Source organism: Bufo gargarizans, chromosome 6, assembly GCF_014858855.1.
Source record: "Bufo gargarizans isolate SCDJY-AF-19 chromosome 6, ASM1485885v1, whole genome shotgun sequence".
NCBI lineage: Eukaryota > Metazoa > Chordata > Amphibia > Anura > Bufonidae > Bufo > Bufo gargarizans.
Window position 1 is genome coordinate 382,810,772 of NC_058085.1, and position 19,583 is coordinate 382,830,354.

At 45.8% G+C, this 19,583-nt stretch overlaps 1 protein-coding gene across 3 annotated transcripts in view; it reads right to left on the reverse strand.

Moving 5' to 3' along the window:
* The window catches only part of LOC122941049 (killer cell lectin-like receptor subfamily B member 1C), a 32,274-nt gene extending 20,787 nt beyond the window's left edge, over positions 1-11,487 (reverse strand). Inside the window, exons 1-3 of one of the 3 annotated variants that reach the window (XM_044298036.1) lie at positions 11,132-11,487; positions 5,479-5,574; positions 5,306-5,386 (exon numbers count right to left, since the gene is read on the reverse strand). In XM_044298036.1, the coding sequence (XP_044153971.1) occupies positions 5,306-5,386; positions 5,479-5,574; positions 11,132-11,144 (190 nt within the window). In that variant the 5' untranslated portion in view covers positions 11,145-11,487. The remainder of the gene's footprint in view (positions 1-5,305; positions 5,387-5,478; positions 5,575-11,131) is intronic. The other 2 variants (XM_044298037.1, XM_044298038.1) reach the window with 2 other exon arrangements.
* Between the last annotated feature and the right edge of the window lie 8,096 nt (positions 11,488-19,583).

Consider the following 19,583-nt stretch of genomic DNA (forward strand, 5'->3'; position numbering starts at 1 on the left):
CTCCACCCACCATCCTCCATATTGCTTTAGCTCTTTCTACTATGTGGGGTGGATTTACCTTTGATGAACCGGATTCATATCCTTATATCATACATTTTAGCAATTCATGTTTAAAATACATTAAGACAATAAATAAATAAATATACCCTACATATTTAACATTCTCTTAAAATTAAGTACTGGAGAAGGCTACAAGGTCACACATAAAAAACGCCTCGAAACCGCAATAATATTCCCCGCGTCTTCAATGCATTTTTTCCTTTTTTTATATAAAATTTTGCTGTCATATAGGGAAATGACCAGCTAACAAACTCTTATTTTTCACCGAACATACATGGGAAAATTCATTGACTTTTTGTAATTAAGAGAAGATTCATTGACTTTTTGTGGTTGAGAGAAGATTCATTGACTCTCTGTAGTTAAGAGAAGCCGTCCTGCGGGGAGGGGAGATCACAGTGTCGGTAAACGGCCAGACTGCGATGTCCCATCCCTACAGGACAACCCTCACAGAAACGCAAAGACCTCCATCTCGGCATTAAGGCCTCTAGGGATGATAGTATCATATTCGAAGTACCCAAAATCACCTACACTAGGGCAAATAACCTGGCCGGTAAAATAGCCCCAACGGTGAAGTTGAGGAAGGAAAGCCAGAAGAAAGGAAAAGAAAATTGGTTCGCAGTAAATGGATTCTTTAAATGTGGCAGGTGTTCTAATTGCAAAATTACGAGTTTCCCAAAAAAGACCACGAAAGTGGTGTCCACAGTGAATGCGTTTAGTTTGGAGATACAGGAATGCCTAACCTGTGATTCTACAGATGTTATATATCTGCTACAATGTGGCTGCAGGAAGCAGTATATAGGCAAAACCAAAAGAACATTGAAGAAGAGAGTAGCAGAGCATGTGGCGAATATCAAAAAAGGCCTAGACACGCACTCTCTATCCAAACATTTTAAAATAACACATAACTGTGACCCTACAAGTTTAAAATTTGTGGCAATTGAAAAAGTCAAAAAAGCCTGGAGGGGGGGAAACCATATTGCACACATGTCACTTCAAGAATCTGCAGGATCTTCGAATATGATACTATCATCCCTAGAGGCCTTAATGCCGAGATGGAGGTCTTTGCGTTTCTGTGAGGGTTGTCCTGTAGGGATGGGACATCGCAGTCTGGCCGTTTACCGACACTGATCTCCCCTCCCCGCAGGACGGCTTCTCTTAACTACAGAGAGTCAATGAATCTCCTCTCAACCACAAAAAGTCAACGAATCTTCTCTTAATTACAAAAAGTCAATGAATTTTCCCATGTATGTTCGGTGAAAAATAAGAGTTTGTTGGCTGGTCATTTCCCTATATGACAGCAAAATTGTATATAAAAAAAGGAAAAAACACATTGAAAACGCGGGGAATATTATTGCGGTTTTGAGGCGTTTTTTGTGCGTTTTTGTGTGTGACCTTGTAGCCTTCTCCATTCCTTAATTTTAAGAGAGTGTTAAATATGTAGGGTATATTTATTTATTTATTTATTGTCTTAATGTATTTTAAACATGAATTGCTAAAATGTATGATTAAAAGGTACTTCTAAGGATATGAATCCGGTTCATCAAAGGTAAATCCACCCCACATAGTAGAAAGAGCTAAAGCAATATGGAGGATGGTGGGTGGAGTTGACCACATATAAAGAGTGAGGATCCGTTCACTCAGTAGGCCACTGAGGAAGGGGCTTGAGACCCCGAAACGCGTCTGGCGGTTGTTTAGAGTGAGCGTTGATCCACCTAATATTAAAGAAAAGGAACAAAGCCGGCAAGGAAAGAAAGAGACGCAGATAAAGCAGCACTGATTGAAAGTGGGCGCACAAGACTGACGTCATACGAGCTTGCATCCGTTCCCCTTGGTTACCAGGTCACGTGGGACGCTGCGGGTGTGCGGCCTCCTGGACCAACGCTACAGCAGCGGAGACGGGTAAGACCGGGCTCGTTTTGGAGCATAAATATTATTATATGAAAGCAGTATTGAGCTCCCAACCACGGGCAGTATACCAGAAGCGTACTGGACTGAACAGGCCCATTTACAGCTTGGTGGGCTAGTGGACGTAAACGTATACATCTGTTCTATACACTTGTGGGACATAATTTATTTCAACTGACAATAGTTGCTGGACATTTGCTGGATATTATTGTGGACACCATCGCTGATTGTGAATAACAACAGAAATTTAAATTTACAGCCACTTGGTGGTTGTATTGCATCTTCATTGGTACTGAGTGTGCACCTATCATCTGATGCACCATATTTTATGTATGTTTTAGGGGTATGTTCTTAAACATACATAGGACGGCACTCACAGTTGGCTTCACAGGGTATGCTTCTTCCTGGAGTTCTGGAGGTGGCTGCTTGCTTCTACCAGCTGAGGCTGCAAAGCTCAGGCTGGGAATGATGATCAATGTCTCAGCCGAGACAAGATCCTGGATTGGATCCCTAAATCTGGGAGCTCCTACTTGCACAGCCTTCCCCTAGCAGGGTGGCTGGCAGACTAACACAAACTTCCTTCTCTCTCCATGAGGCAGGATGTGGGAACATTCAACACCTCCTCACAGAGGGGGGAGCTAAACTGGAATCAGGGGCATAGCTATAGGGGTTGCAGAGGTAGCAGTCGCTACTGGGCCCAGGAGCCCGAGGGCGCCCAAAGACCCTTGTGCCGCTTTAGAAGAGACCGGGATTATAGAAAGTGCATGATGGTTGTTACACCTCTGAATGAAAGGAGAGGGGTTGGGTCAAGAATTTGGTATAGGGGGGCGTTTCAATTTTTTCCTCAGGCAGCACGAAGGCTATGTGCCTCCCTGGCTACAAAGCACTGAGGGAAGGGTGGCCCAAGCTGAGCTCTTGCAGCAGGGCCCATGAGCCTTTAGCTATGCCCCTGACTGGAATGTACTATTTAAGCTCAGAAATACTAAACTGGCTCTAAGTCCTTGCTAACATTGCTGCCACCTGCTGGTGAACATAGTAATTACAGCAATATATATTTTACAAGGCTTTTAACACACAATTGTGAGGAAATTACATGAAATTACACAAGATGACAATATAAATACACTTAAGAGATTGTAACGTGGTAAGAGTATAGGTAGAGAGCAATAAGGTACATGTACAATACAGTACATGTAGTAAAGGTAGAAGCAGTAAAGCACATGCTGTACTGGTAGAGAGCAGTACAGTACATGTAGTACAGGTAGAGAGCAGTACAGTACATGTAGTACAGGTAGAGAGCAGTACAGTACATGTAGTACAGGCAGAGAGTAGTACAGTACATGTAGTAAAGGCAGAGAGCAGTACAGTACATGTAGTACAGGCAGAGAGCAGTACAGTACATGTAGTACAGGCAGAGAGCAGTACAGTACATGTAGTACAGGTAGAGAGCAATACAGTACATGTAGTACAGGTAGAGAGCAGTATAGTACATGTAGTACAGGTAGAAAGCAGTACAGTACATGTAGTACAGGTAGAGAGCAGTACAGTACATGTAGTACAGGTAGAGAGCAGTATAGTACATGTAGTACAGGTAGAAAGCAGTACAGTACATGTAGTACAGGCAGAGAGCAGTACAGTACATGTAGTACAGGTAGAGAGCAGTACAGTACGTGTAGTACATGTAGAGAGCAGTACAGTACATGTAGTACAGGCAGAGAGCAGTACTGTACGTGTAGTACAGGCAGAGAGCAGTACTGTACGTGTAGTACAGGCAGAGAGCAGTACTGTACGTGTAGTACAGGTAGAGAGCAGTACAGTACGTGTAGTACAGGTAGAGAGCAGTACAGTACGTGTAGTACAGGTAGAGAGCAGTACAGTACGTGTAGTACAGGTAGAGAGCAGTACAGTACGTGTAGTACAGGTAGAGAGCAGTACAGTACGTGTAGTACAGGTAGAGAGCAGTACAGTACATGTAGTACAGGTAGAGAGCAGTACAGTACGTGTAGCACAATAGAGAAGCAGATTTAAGCGGATTTATCAAACTGGTGTAAAGTAGAACTGGCTTAGTTGCCCATAGCAACTAATCAGATTCCACTTTTTATTTTCTAAAGGAGCATTAGTGTCCAGCAATGTCAAATGGTGACCATCCTCTATAGGTTGGAGCAGAGGCCACGGTTTTCACCCAGATTCTCCCCGAAAGCAAATAACCAAAAGCAGTGAGAACCATCTACATAGAATTGTTTAAAATCGTGATGAATTAAAAGGAAGACAATGATATTTATGGGGATTTTATATTATTGTTTTTGTTGAAATTTCTCTGAATCCAATAATGTCAGGTAGTAGTAGTATCATCTGTGACTCTAAAGGCCCCTTCACATGGTTGCAGTGCCGCCATGCCTGTGTTGTGGACCACAAACCATGGGTCAGCAGAACAGGGCACTGGCTGTGTGAGCACCGCATCGTGGTGCGGACCCTTTGACTTCAATGCGGCAAGTAATCCGCAAGATACAGCAAAAGATAGGACATGTTCTGTTCTTTGCAGAGCGGAGACACGGCTCTGGAAGCCCACGGAAAAGCACAGAAGTCCTTCCTTGGGCTCCCGGGTCCGTGCCTCTGCTCTGCAAAAGATATGACACCTCCTATCTGTCACCGTATCTTGCGGATAGCCGACCCAATGAAGTTATTGGGTCTGCACCACGATGCGGAGCTTGCACGGCTGGCGCCGGTGTTTTGCGGACCCTCGGTTGGTGGCATAGCAACACTACAGCCTTGTCAATAGGACCTAACAAGATACCTTATTTTTTGCTTCATAAGATGGACCTGATCATAATATTCACCTAGGTTTTAGAGGAGGAAAATAAGAAAAAAAATATTTTTCCTCAGATCAGATCCCCGACCAGATCCACAATTCTGATGAGACCCCAAAATCAAACCCCCATTCTTCATCAGACCTCAGAACAGACAGTAATATAAATAAAACTACTTACCTCCCTGGCTCCAGACGGCTCTTCCTGCTCTCATGGCTCCCTGGTCTCCTGCTGGCACCGCTCTGCACTGTGACCGGTGCACTACGTCCTGGCGCTATACACAGTCAGGACACAGCACAGCAGGCACCTGAAAGAAGACCAGGGAGCGGTGAGTACAGTCAGTGCTACACTCACCGCTCCCCGTGCTCCTGTATTCTATGTGCTAATTAAGACACATGGCCATATCGCCTCACTTTCTTTGGGGAAAAAAGGAGTCTTATTTAGCGAAAAATACATTATATACAGTAGTATGTTATATGTTACTCTTCAGAAAGAAATCAGCGGTTGAGGAGTTAGCGTTCTCTGGTACTCACCTCTGGGCACGTCACTGCTGTTCATACAGAGCTCATGCAGAATTTCAGAGTGTTTAGCTTCAGAGAGTTCCCGATTATAAACTAGGGAAGGAAACATGAATATTAGTAATTAGTAATATCATCAGTGACAATGAGCCGACCCTCCTGCCTTCTATAGGAGTTGTCAGACTTACCAAGTGCTTCGATAATACGGAAGAGAACAATATTGGCTCCTAGGAGGACAGTAATAATCAGGAATTTCCAGGAAGGCGTCCAGATCTTGGTGTTATCTGTGGGCATTATGAGAACGTTCATTAGGTAATTCTGAAGTAACAGAGGGAGAACCTCCTGATCAGGACCCTCATCTATTAACCAGTGCGAAGAGCAGCCACAAAGGGACATCTCTGGTTCTGGAGGACCCGGCATCTCTATGTATAACACTGACAGGCCATTCAGTTCAATGGAGAGAGTGTAATACATCTTCTCCTCCTGTGGTGGCTCTGCAGGAAGTTTGGACACATAGGACACCTGATAATCAGATTATTGTTGTGAACGCGTTCAATAAAAGGGATTGTCCAAAGCGGAGTTTAGTTTTAGTTTACATAGAGAAACCTTCTTACAACCTACATCTGGTCTGACCTTATAGTAGAAAATATTACACAGATTTTGTTTTCTACCTTACTTGCTGTTGACGGATCTGACTTTATCTTAAAGGGATTCTGTCACCAGTTTTTGACCCCCACATTCAAAAATATGGTTATGTTCATGGTGCCCTTGTGATTCCTAATGTGGTCTTATAAGCTAAATCTGTGTGCTCATTTAGTGTAAAAAATGTTTTATCTAACCTGTCATTCATCAGATTAAGGTGCCCAGGAGGACGCTCATGTCTCCAAGATGCCGCCCGCCGCCACCGCCGTTCGTGCCCAGCTCCTCCTTTGCTGTCATTGGCGCCGCCTTAGAATCCTTTTCAACGCCTCCGGCTCTCCCTCACTCCCCCTCCTTCTTCTCTAAGATCCCGCGCGTGTGCACAGGCCTGTGCCTGATGCGCCCATGCGGACTTCTACATTCAGCTTCATTGAGCGAAGTGCGCATGCGCCGGCACTTCGCTCAATGAAGCTGAATGTAGAAGTCCGCACGGCGCATCAGCTTATAAGACCACATTAGGAATCACAAGGGCACCATGAACATAACCATATTTTTGAATGTGGGGGTCAAAAACTGGTGACGGAATCCCTTTAAGTGACAATTTATTGTTTGTTGTGTCTGTAGTCTGCTTTTATATTATTTCCTTTATATTTCTTACACGCACCACAACATAACTGTACGTCATTAGTGCTGTGTAAGTGTGTGTAGCGGGCATTACCAGCTCAGCCTCCTCCATATTCGGTGAGTGGCGGCTGTGTAATAGCAAACGACTCCGATTGGTTTAACAACCTTGCAAAAGGCTCCCTGCGCTGTCATAGTGGGGTGCCTTCAAAGCCATGCGTGAAGCAGCTTTTAAAAATCCCACAGACTGCAATAGTCTATGGTACAAGCGATCAGAAGAGTCCTTTGGGGAACTAAAAAGGACAGTAAAAATAAAAAAGTTTTTTTTAAAAAAAGTATAAAAATACAATAATATCAAAATTTTTAATTACTCCCCTTTCGCAATTTTACAAATAAAAATAAACGCTAAAAAAATATAGATAATTGGTGTGGCCACATATAAAAATGTCAACTAATAAAATATAAAATATATTTTTCTGTGCAATGATCGCTGCAATAGAAAAAAAAAAAATTAAAACAGTTAATTTGCTGTCTTTTGGTCACCTTGCCCCTGTCCCCCCAAATAAATGGAATAAAACAATCAAAAAGTCATATATAATTCTGGTTTTGGCGAAATCACACTGACTTGCGGAATAATATTTTTTATTTTTTCAATTTAACCTCACAATAAAAAAAAGTTCCCATTTCTCAGTACAAGATATGGTAAATTAAACAGGGCCATTAAAAATACAAGTTGTCTGACAAAAAAACAGCCCTCAGACGCCTATGTGAACTGAAAACTAAAAAGGCAGGGGGGGGAGGGGAATTAAAAATAAAAATAGTTGTGTCCTGAAAGGGATATTTTTATCTTAGGACAGAGATGTTTTTCCCAGGCACGGCCCAGTAACCGCTTAATCCTCCCTTGGTTCGGTTGGTATTAGACTATATCTGTAATTAGATCAGTAAACAGCAGCTCGTTGATGGTTTATGGAGAGCAATAATTTATTTTTCTAAATTGTAAAAAGTTAAAATAATCAGAAAAATAAGTGAAAATGAAAAATAATGTAGCAAATAAATAGTTCAAGGATGATGAATTAGAAATGTGCTGACTATATAGGCAGTGATAGACGGCACAGGGAGGCACAATAAGTGCTGTATATGTACAGTGATATTCTCCCCTAGCACGTCCTTCTGCACACATGGCGTTAGGTGGAGCGTGTCACTGTTATTTCCTGTCTGATTCTGTATGACCCCAAACCTTGTGGAGGGACAATGAGGGGCAGTAAAGACCCCATGGATTTCTTTGGGCGCTCTATTAAAGCCGAGGTCTGAATCAAGCTGCAGCTTTGCTTAAAGAGCTCGTCCTGTGTTATGTGAATAGGCCTTAAAGGGATTCTGTCATCAGATTTTACCCCTATAACCTAAAGATATCCTCATGTCCGGACTAAGAAGAAGAATCCTAAGCTGGCCTTATTAAACCTCACTGAGGCTCTATTTGTCCAAAAAACAGTTTTTTATAACCTGCCAATCACTTACTTAAGGTGCCCAAGGGGAGGTCCCTTAATACAGGGTGCCCGTCTGCACCCCTCGCCGTCCGGTGCCCAGCGCCGCCTTCCGTCTTCATCGCCGCCTTCTACAGCTCAGCGCCGCCTCTGCAATCCTCCCGTCCCTTTGCCAGATCCCGCGCCTGCGCACTAGGCTCGGCCTGATGCGCCCATGCGGGTTCCTGGCAGCGGCTTCCTTGAGCGAAGTGCGCATGCGCCGGCATGATGTGCACTTCGCTCAACCCTAGTATGACCTGCAGATTGGCTGAGCTTAGTGCGCAGGCGCGGGATCTGGCAGAGGGACGGGGAGGATTGCGGAGGCGGTGCTGAGCTGTAGAAGGCGGCGCTGAAGACAGGTAAGGCGGCGATGAAGACGGAAGGCGGCGCTGGGCACCGGACGGCAAGGGGTGTGGACGGGCACCCTGTATTAACGGACCTTCCCTTGGGCACCTTAAGTAAGTGATTGGCAGGTTATAAAAACCTGTTTTTCTGACAAATAGAGCCACAGTGAGGTTTAATAAGGCCAGCTTAGGATTCTTCTTCTGAGTCCGGACATGAGGATATCTTTAGGTTATAGGGGTAAAATCTGATGACAGAATCCCTTTAATCACTGTCTGATGAAAGGCACTGGACATTTATAATACACTTGTGTATAAATTCCTCGCTGTTTTCTAGATCTCTGCTGCTGTCAGTGAATGGAATCCTTCTTCTGCCCGTGTCCTGCTCACACATCTGCAGGGCTGGTTACAGTGTATGGAGGGTTTATAATGAAATACAGCTTATCCCTGTTCTTAGTCATCTCCTGGGCACTCGGCAGGGGTGTCGCTAGGTTAACACATTCGGGGCCTGGGCCCCTGATGTTTTGTCCCAGGCCCCGAATGTCCTGCCTGCCAGATAGATACAAAGTCCTCAGGATGGCAATACTATTGAATCTAATACCCTGCAAGAGCTGAAGGACCTGTGATGACATCACAGGTCATTTGATCAGTTCTTAATGCAGTAGCTGAAAAGGGCCTGCGATGATGTCACCATCATGGGACCAGTGCAGGAGAGGACAGCATTGAAGAGAAGTCCTGGGCAGAAGCTGTGGTGATGTCTGTACATGAGGAGAGGTAAGTGAAGGGAGAGGCAGAGCTGGGAGTTGTAGTTATGTAACTGGGACTGTATGTTAGGGCTGAAGGGAGTAAAGTTATTAACATGGGACAGTGGGGTGGAGTGATGTTATTTACATAGTACTGAAAGTTGAGGGCGGGGGGAGGGGGTGATATTATTTATGTGGGACTGTATATTGGAGGGGGCAGGAGAGATGGTCTGATGTTATATACATGGGACTATATTTTGGAGGGGGCTGTAGATAGAGAGGGATGTTATTTACATGGGACTGTATATTGGAGGGGGCTGGAGAGATTATGTGATGTTATTTATATGGGACGCTATGGCAGAGGGAGGGAAATAATGTTATTTACATGGGACTGTATATTGGAGGGGGCTGGAGAGATGATGTGATGTTATTTATATGGGACTCTATAGCAGAGGGAGGGAAATAATGTTATGTACATGGGACTGTATGTTGGAGGGGCTGAGGAATTATAATTTCTTAGGATACTAATCAGATAAATATAAATACAGGGGGCACTGCAGGGCGAGCATTATAACAGTAGGGAGCATTATAAATACCGGGAACATTAGGCGTTATTACTACTGGGGGCTCTATAGGAGGGACTTATAGATCCACCTTATTACTACTGAGGGGTCTGTAGAGAGCTTTATTACCACAGGGGGAACAAGAGGGGGAATTTATTTCTACTGGGGGCTCTGGAGGGTTGTTCTACTAATGGAGGCATTCTTGGGGAGCATCATCGCTGTTGGGGGCAGTATTACTAATGAGGACATTCTAGAAGGAAATTACTATTGGTGGGACTATGAGGAGTACTGTTACTATGGGGCGTCACTCATTTTTGTACAGCATAGTATTTGGGGGTACAGAAAAGTGAGGCAGCTAAGATGTCTGTGTGTCACACTCCACAGAGACGAGGCGGCTGAGAGAAGTGTTCGGACCAAATGGAGAAGAAGATGACAGAGAAGATCTACATCAGAGGAGACGTCACCTGGAGGCCCTGGATGTGAGAGGTACATGCTGCTGTATAGCGAGTACAGAAAAATTGCGGAGGTGGGGGGGGGCTTCGGGGGCTGTTGGGGGGACAGTTGGTTGACTGGAGAGCACCCGACTGGGTAGGGAGGGTGATGAGGGACTGTTGGTCCCCCTTCCCCTCCCTTTATGTTTCCCTGGTTAGGGGTAAAGAATAGGCCCCGGTGTGTGGTTGGAAGGAGAATAGTAAGGGGTTAAAGAAGTGGTAGGTGGAGTAAGGAAAGAGGGGGAGAGCCGGTGGGAGGAGGAGTATAGGTGGATATATATAGGGGAGGTCAGGGTAGGGACTTCCTCTTGACAAGGTAAGCTGAGTTGCCCGCCCTTAGGGTTCAGGTTTATTTTTATATCAGGTTTATTTTTATACGTTTATAAAGTAATATATATATATATATATATATATATATATATATATATATATATATATATATAAAAAAGTGATATGTGGTTGCAAGACCAGTTCGGTTCATTATGTCTCTCTTTCAAGGTTCGGTGAGAGGTGGAAAATGGAAGTCACAGCTGGCGGCATTTGAAAAGGAAAGTTCGTGGTGAAGAGTTATTGGCGTACGTACACCCTGGGGAGCCAGAGTGGTATACTGCATTGGAGGAATGGTTCGTGGAGGAGGTGGTGTTTTTGATACCGTTTTGTTAAAAGAAAATATTAGCTGTGGCCGATCATCACCCAGTAAAGAATTGGTTGCTAAAACTAAGTTGTCTGAGTCTTTTTTGGGGGTTAAGTTAAGGGGCCGGTGGTCCTCACTTGTTCCCCCTCCTTGCCCCATCCCCATTTTAGTACCAGCAGTCTTAGAGAATTGGGCCATATGCATTGAGACACTAGCAACACCCCTGGCGCTCGGATTAACAAGTCACACTTTACAATATTGATGAAATCATTACAGAAATGTCTCTTACCGGGAGTCTTCATGTCTATAGCCGCTCACAGGGATTCTTAAGATGCTGTAGAATGGTGTCAGGTCTTACAGACACTTCAGTATAAGATGTGTGGTGTCTTCTCTCAGGATGATGACCTTTCTGTGTCTTGTGAAAAACATTTTGTCACCCACATCCGTCCAACCCACACGGCGGTCAGTAGTTATCAGCCGTCTGTACAGAGCAGTCAGTGCACAGAGGAGACCACAAGTTGTTTCCACTTCTGATCTCTGTGCCTCCATATACAGTCATGGGGAGAAGTAAGTGCCTCCTCCTCGTGTGCTCCTCACCAGCTTCTATAGATCCTGATTAGCCTCAGGTGGGAACAAAAACCAATAGACATCAATGTGGCGTTATTTCTCCAAAAAGGAAAACAAAATTCAGAAAGCAGAAGAAAATGCCCCGTCCTCCTTATAGAGTTGTTAGGGGAGGAATCAGCAGTTTTGCTGTTACTTATTTAATTAGTGGCCTCTCTGCTTAAGTCTTGTTTCTGTACTTTAGACCTGTTCTGGTGTCCTTGGATGGGGTGCCGTCGACTGTTATCCCCCTTCTGTCACTCAGTAAATAACTTATTTTCAGCCGAATAACTCTTCCTCTTGCTGATTTCTCTTATGGTGACCGAAGAACAATTTCCTCTGGCCCCTATGATTTCCAGACATCCGCTTCCATGGTCAGCAGAGCTTAGGCTGTTCTGGCTGACATAGGCATGCCTGAGCGTGCCCCCCCCCCCCCCCCCCTTACTTCTCTTCTGTCCAGACTAGACTCCTGCTCTAACTGGACCTTCTGCCAATCCCTACTGGTAGGAAGCAGGACTGGCCCACTTCTGCCCAGAGAAGGGAGAATGGAATGGTGAACTCCATTCTCTCTAAGTATAGCTCTGCCATTTACACTGCCACCTGCTGGTGAACCAGGCATATTACATGAACAAACAGTTGCATAGTAATCATATAATTGCACAATGTAAAAGACCTGGAAAGAAATACATAAGATGGCATTTATGTTAGCCCATTAGAGACCGTAGCAGGGTGTAGGAATGGTAACAGCACTCCAGGGTGTTACACTTGTGATTTACTACTAACTATCGGGACACACCTGGACTGAAACAATGGCAGGTCCAGGAGCAGTCGGCTGTCAGTGGCCTCTAATGATGCGATCAGATTCCTCCTTTTTTCTATTTTATTTTTCATTTTTTGAAAAATAAAAGGTAGAATCTGATTGGTTGCTATGGGCAACTAAGCTAGTTTTACTTTAAGCCAGTTTTGATAAATCTACCCCAGAGAGTCTCCTCCTATGATTGCGGCAGCGAGTGGGGAGATAGTCTTCCCGCTTACAGTCAGGGGGGCACATTTATCAAGCTCGACTGTTTTTAGCAATAAAATAAAAAAAGGGGTATTTCATTCGGCTGTCTTTGTTTTGCCGGGTATTTTTAATAGTCGCACAGCGTTTGATGAACTAGACCCTCCGAGTCCCTTGCCCAAATGGCCAGATGCATGCTGTCATGTTTGTGTAGTGACATGCTGTGTGGTCAGCTGGTCCCTGCCTACGAGCGCCATCACCCGTCCTCAGGAAGGTCTGACCTCTGCGCTCACGCTCCACTGCCATTGCCGGGGGGGGGGGGGAGGAGGGGGGGGCCAGAGCAGTACCAGCTCCATAAGCAGCAACTTCAGTCTGGAGTCTATGATGAGCAGTTTTCTTCAGCCGTCTACTGAAGAAACCAGCCAGCAGCAGCAGGACATGCAGCAGAACCTCAGCCAGCAGGAGGTGGCATACTTGGACTGCACTCTGTCACCCATAATCCAAGATCCCCTGGATTACTAGGCAGTCAAACTTAAAGTGTGGCCGCAACTGGCTGAGTTTGCCATGGGCATGCTTTCCTGCCCAGCCAGTAGTGTGGCATCAGAGCAGGTGTTCAGTGCGGCGGGCGGCATAGCTACCCCTGCTTTTCCTCCCAAAATGTTGAAAGATTAACCTTCATAAAGATAAATTAGGCATGAATCACCCCGGATATCGAGACGCCGGTGCCTGATGCAACAGAATAGATCTTTCTGCCACTAAGGATCATACTGCAGTGTGCTGCCACACCGGAATATTCTGCAAAATGGGCCGTTACTTCTGGCCACGTGCTGCTTTATTTAAACCAGCGTTTTAGACGCCAGTCCTAATACCCCTTTAGCTGGCGGTGGATGCACCGAACTTGTGTATAGGCGCCGGCCTCTTCATACCTTTAGCATATCCTCCACCTGTCTAAATCTATGCCCGCTCTCTGCCCGCTTCCTTGCTAGCATAGATTTAGACTATTCTCTATGCCTAGAACAGGCGTAGAAAATGATAAATAAGATGGGCCTGCTGGTCCGCCCCCTTTTTAAGACCTGGTGTGAGCGTGAAATAGTCGCAGATTTAGCCGCAAATCTCCTTTCCAACCGTATCTGCGCCAGATATATGACAAAAATTGTCATCTATCTGATAATAAATGGCCCCCTAATTTTTTTAATGATATGCCTGCCATTGGGCCTTACTTTCCCACTGCTGTTTTTGGGTTCTGCTATTACTGTGATCTTCCACCATCTTGTGCTGTATGCCACTGCTGCTGCCCCCCAACTCTCCTATGGGGCCACTATTGTCCCTGTTACTGCCACTGCTGCTGTCCCTCCTCCTCACTCTGTTATGGGGCCACTATTGTCCCTGTTTGTGTTGACATCAATGTTTATTTTTCTGTTCTTCTTAACCCGTAGAGGACCCGCGCTGTACATGAACGGCGCTGGTGGACGTGACTTAAGAACCAGCGCCGTACATGTACTGTGGGCTGATTGGGCAGGTGCAGGAGCTGCGCCCCCCCTATCAGCGACATGGACCAGGCAGTCACTGACAGCCGGGCCCCTGCTGCATATGCCGGAATCAGTGAAAACACAGATGCCAGTGTTAACCCCTTGTTTGCCGTGATCAAAGCTGCATGCAGAGGGTTCGCTGAGGGTACGGGTGTCCCACGCTGCAGTGACGGGGACCCAAGGGCAGAGAAGGCAAGCCCGATGCCGTCCATAGGAAACAGAGCTTTTCTTCTACAGAAGCCTTAGGCTGGGTCTCACAGGCAGGCTGTCAGCATAAAAGCCGACATGTAATGTATTACAATGCAGGATCTATTGTAATACATTGCAGAGGGGATCAGACACCAGAAGTTGAAGTCCCAGAATGGGACAAATATAAAACAAATTAAAAAAAGTTTCAAGTAAAAAGAAAAATCCCAAAATAAAACACATAAGATTGTAAAAAAAAAAAAAATTAACTAAAAACAGACATATTGGGTATTTCCGCGTCCATAACAACCGGCTCTACAAAAATATCACATGATCAATCCCCTCACCTGAACGCTGTAGAATTTTTTTTAATAAAAACTGTTCTAAAACAATAATTTTTTTGTCATCACAAAAAGTGCAACACCAAGCTATCAAAAAGGCGTATGTCCCCCAAAATAGTACTAATCAAACCGTCACCTCATCCTGCAAAAAATGAGCCCCTACATAAAACAATCGGGCAAAAAATAATAAAAAACTATGACTCTATGGAGACACTAAAATATGATTTTTTTTGTTTCAAAAATGCTTTTATTGTGTTAAAAGTGAAAAAAATTTAGACATATTAGTTATCGCCGTGTCCGTAACAACTAGGTCTATTAAAATATCACATGACCTAACCTCTCAGGGGAGCACCGTAAAAAAATGTAATTAAATAAAAACTGTAATTTTTTGTCACCTTACATCTCAAAAAGTGTAATACCTAACGATCAAAAAGCCATACGCACCCCAAGATTGTACCAATCAAACCGTCATCTCATCCTGCAAAAAATGAGACTCTACCTAAGGCAATCATCAAAGATAAAATAAAAATTATGGCTCTCAAAATATGGAGACACTAAATCATTATTCGTTTTGGTTCAAAAAAGCTTTTATTGTGTAAAACTTAAGTAATAAAAAAAAGTATACATATTACCATAGTTTTTGCTCCATAAGGCGCATTTCTTTTGCCCCTACGTCTTATGGGGCGAATACTAATGAGCTCTTTCATTATGGAAGCACTCATTAGTACCCGAGGACCAGGAAGCGGTGAAGGCTCTGTACTCACTGCTTCCTGGACCTCGGCTGTCGGCTGTGCAGTGGCTGGGTCACAGAGCTCCCTCACGCTGTGCGCACAGATTTACAGCACAGCTGACAGCAGGAGGAAGACAGAGCGCAGGCCGTGAGGAGCGGCCACGTCCAGGAGCAAGTGAGGTAAGTGGTTTATTTATTTTATTAAACACGAGGCAATAGGGGCTGATCTGAGACAACGGGGGCAGCTGGGGGCCAATATGAGAGGCAATGGGGGCAACAGAGGGCTGATATGAGGCAGTAGGGGCTGCTTGGGGCCAATATGAGAGGCAATGGGGGCTGCAAGGGGCAAATATGAGAGGCAGTGGGGGCTGATATGAGGTCTGATTGTGGTCTAAAGTCTGATTAGGGGTCATTCACATTGGGGTCTGAGCTGAGGTCTGATTGTGGGTCTGATCTGAGGTCTTGAGGTCTTAGTAACATTGGGGGCTGATTGGGGCTGTTAGCTGAGGTCTAATAATAAATATTTATTTCCTATTGTCCGCCTCTAAAACCTAGCTGCGTCTTATGGGCCGGTGCATCTTATAGGGCGAAAAATGCTGTAGGTATCGCCACGTCCGTAACAATGTAGATTGTAAGCCCTCACAGGCAGGGCCCTGTCTCCTTCTGTACCAGTTTGTAACTCGTCTTGTTTATGATTAGTGCAATTGTCTGTATTATGTATGTGCACCGCTTATCATATGTACAGCGCTATGGAATGAATGGCGCTTTAATAATAAATAATAATAACCTGCTGTATAAAAATATCACATGAACTAGCCCCTCAGGTGAACACAGTAAAAAAATAAAATAAAAAAGCAATTTTTTGTTACCCTCCATCACAAAAAGTGTAATACGAAGCGATCAAAAAGTCATACTCACCCCAAAATCGTACCAAACAAACCGTCATCTCATCCTGCATAAAATCAGACCCTACCTAAGACAATCGCCCTCCCCTCCCCCAAAAAAAACTGTCTCTCAGAATGTGGAGACACTAATATCAATGTTGTTCTCTTCCAGTGTCTCCTATCTCGGCGATTTGGACAGCAAGCAGCGATGCTGGACGAAGAACCGGAGAGGAGGAGGCGACAGTGGGTTCATCCTATTGTCGCTCAGCGTCATCGGAAGGCATAGTTCCACACATTATACAACGACCTGCGACAGGACCCCTTCAAGTTTAAGAATTACTGCCGTATGTCCATGGAGGCTTTTGATCATCTGCTGGTGTCTCTACATCCAGACCTGACCTTCATGGACACGAGTATGAGGCGCAGCATCTCTGCAGAGTAAAGGCTTGTAGTCACATTGAGGTAAGAACTATTAAAAATTTATATTTTGTATAGTGCATAAAACAAAAATATATACTGTATATACTATATATATATATACACACACACACATACACACACACACACACATACACACACATGAACATACAAGTAATTATACACCTATTTCTACACACAGACACTTACCTTTCCTGTAGACAGCTGATGTCTGGTCCTCACAGGCAGCCTGGAGAAGTAAGTGCCATCACCCCTCTGTGCCATCCAGGGACAGCAGTGGAGGGGTTAATCAGTAACCTACTATGGGGGTCAGAGAACAGGACACATGGGGGGGGGGCATTCTAGAGCTCTGAGTGCTGGAGCAGCCAGCCTGCTCTACAGTGGCTTCACACTGGTGGGTGGGGCTTGATCCCATAAAGTTCTGCTATTGGCTGGCAGCTGATGCCATAGTAAGCTGCCAGCCAATAGAAAACGGAAAGCAGTGCTGGTAAGTGGTGTGCAGTACTGCGGATCCCAGCCTGAGAGCGGCCATAGGAGGAGGAGGAGACGCCATGATACTGTGTCTGCTCCTCACTGAGTGCGGACCTTCAGCGGGAGGAGCTCCAGCGCTGCTGCTGTAAGTGGCATCTGCTTCTATAAAGTGCAGGAGCTGTGAGCAGGGGCAGCCCTAGATCTAATGAAAACATCCACTACTGCTCTGGGGCCCCTTCTGAGCTCGGGCCCCAAAGCAATCGCTTCCCTGATAGCTACGCCACTGAGCTCAGCCCCATTCACTTGAATGGGACTCAACTGCGTCTGGGTCATGTGACCGATGAATGTGACATCACTGGTCCAGGGAGTGGCATAAGCGTTCACGGACATCTGATTGGTGGGGTGGCCGGATTCAGACTCCCATCAATCTGATCTTGATGACCTATCCTATCCTGGAGAACCCCTTTAAAATAAGAAATAATTAGGGATGAGCGAACTCGAACTGTATAGTTCGGGTTCGTACCGAATTTTGAGGTGTCCGTGACACGGACCCGAACCCGGACATTTACGTAAAAGTCCGGGTTCGGGTTCGGTGTTCGTCGCTTTCTTGGCGCTTTTGTGACGCTTTCTTGGCGCTTTTTGAAAGGCTGCTAACAGCCAATCAACAAGCGTCATTGTTACAAAACTGTTCATTACACTGTGTGCGGTCGGTCAGGACTTCAGGGACCCGTAACTCCCGAACCCTTGGACCGACGGAGCCGGATTTTGGATATGTTGTTCCCCTACACCAGGACTGTCTGAGGATACCGAATGTAAAGATGTACCCCCTGGTTTTGGGGTACATCCAGAACTTGGGTAACATTGTGTGTGGGTTGATTATGTTAAAGGCTTATCTGAGGGGAGGAGACGTGGGGGCTGTCCCAGACATGTAATTGTGTATTGTGGTAATCATGTAAATGTAGCCCTTCCCAGGGCAGGATGGCATAAAAGGAGGCCCCGGGTCAATAAACATCAGTCTTGCTTAACCTTAAAATCGCAGCCTCGACTCGTTTGTGGAGGGGGGAAGGATTATCCTAGCTGAAAGATCATTACCGGGATTGTTCTACATTTACAGGATCCTTCTGGATATCGCGACAAAGCGGCTCCTCTCTTTCTCCCTAAACAGAGATCCAGACTATCCAAGCGGTCCAGCTCCCAGCTAGCCGGGGAGTAACCGTAACATTTGGATGGCAGCGGTGGGATTGTCCTGGATTTCCTAGGAGAGGTACTGAACGGATGGAGAGCGCTTACGAAAAATTGAAACGTGCGACCCTGAAGGATTTACTCGAAAGCAGAGGGGGGAACGCCAGCAACCGTCCGAGAAGGGAACTGATCGCAGAACTAACCGAACTGGATCAGGGCTTCACGATGGCAGAAACCCCGACCACGAGTAGTGACGAAAAGACCAGGATTGTTCGGGAGAGGCTCTCTCTATACGGGCCGAACCCACCTATGGAACTGGTACAGCAGTTGATGGCAGAAGCGGACGAGGATATACGGAAAGCTCGAGCCCACGAACTCAGCCTAGTGACCGCACACCGCAATGCCGAAGCACCTCAGGTAATCGTTCCTGTCGGAAACGCCGGGAGGCCAAAGATACCCTATGCGGCTTTTAGACCCTTCCTAGAAAGCGAGACAGGAATCGATGAATATTTGGCGGACTTCGAGAGGCAATGTGCCCTGCACCAGATTCCCAACAGAGAGTGGCCCACAATATTGTCTGGAAAACTATCCGGGCGAGCTCTGGAAGCATTTCGGACTCTGGGCGCTGAGGAAGTGACACAGTATGCGCTGGTCAAAGAGACACTGTTGCGGCGGTACGCTGTAACTCCTGACACGTATCGCCGACAATTTCGTAGCACGAGAAAGAAGCCTAACGACACACATATGGAATGGGCGCACCGAATGCGGAGAGCGGCAAATCACTGGATGAGCGGAAGTAAAGCTGTGACTGGTGAGGAAATTTTACAATTATTTCTCTTAGAACATTTTTATAACGGCATGGAGCAGCAGGGGAAGGAATGGCTGCGAGACAGACGACCCTCTACCTTAGAAGAAGCAGCCAAATTGGCCGATGAACATTACGACTCCCGTCTACACGAACCCACGAACTACCGAGCCCCAGCACGGGTCGAACACAAAGATGTTTACCGCACGCCACCACGTACTGAATTCCGAGCCTCGGTGCCCGCGGGCCCCGCACGTTACTCAGGACCACCGAATAACAACTCTGATCGTCCCAGACCGACCTGCTACCGATGCAATCAACCAGGCCACCGCATGGCTAGCTGCCCCCTTAATGCACACCAGACCCCCCGGAATTATAATTACCCCCCTGGGTCATCTCGTCCTGCCCGGGCGCTCTGTGTTAACCAAGAAGCCCCTATGGAGGAATATTTGGGACCACTTCACGAAGCAGATCCGGTATATGCTGCTTCGGATAACCGCCAGCACAATCGGCAGAAGGTATGGCTCGAGGGGCGATCTACCGAGGGGTTAAGAGACACGGGGGCTACCATT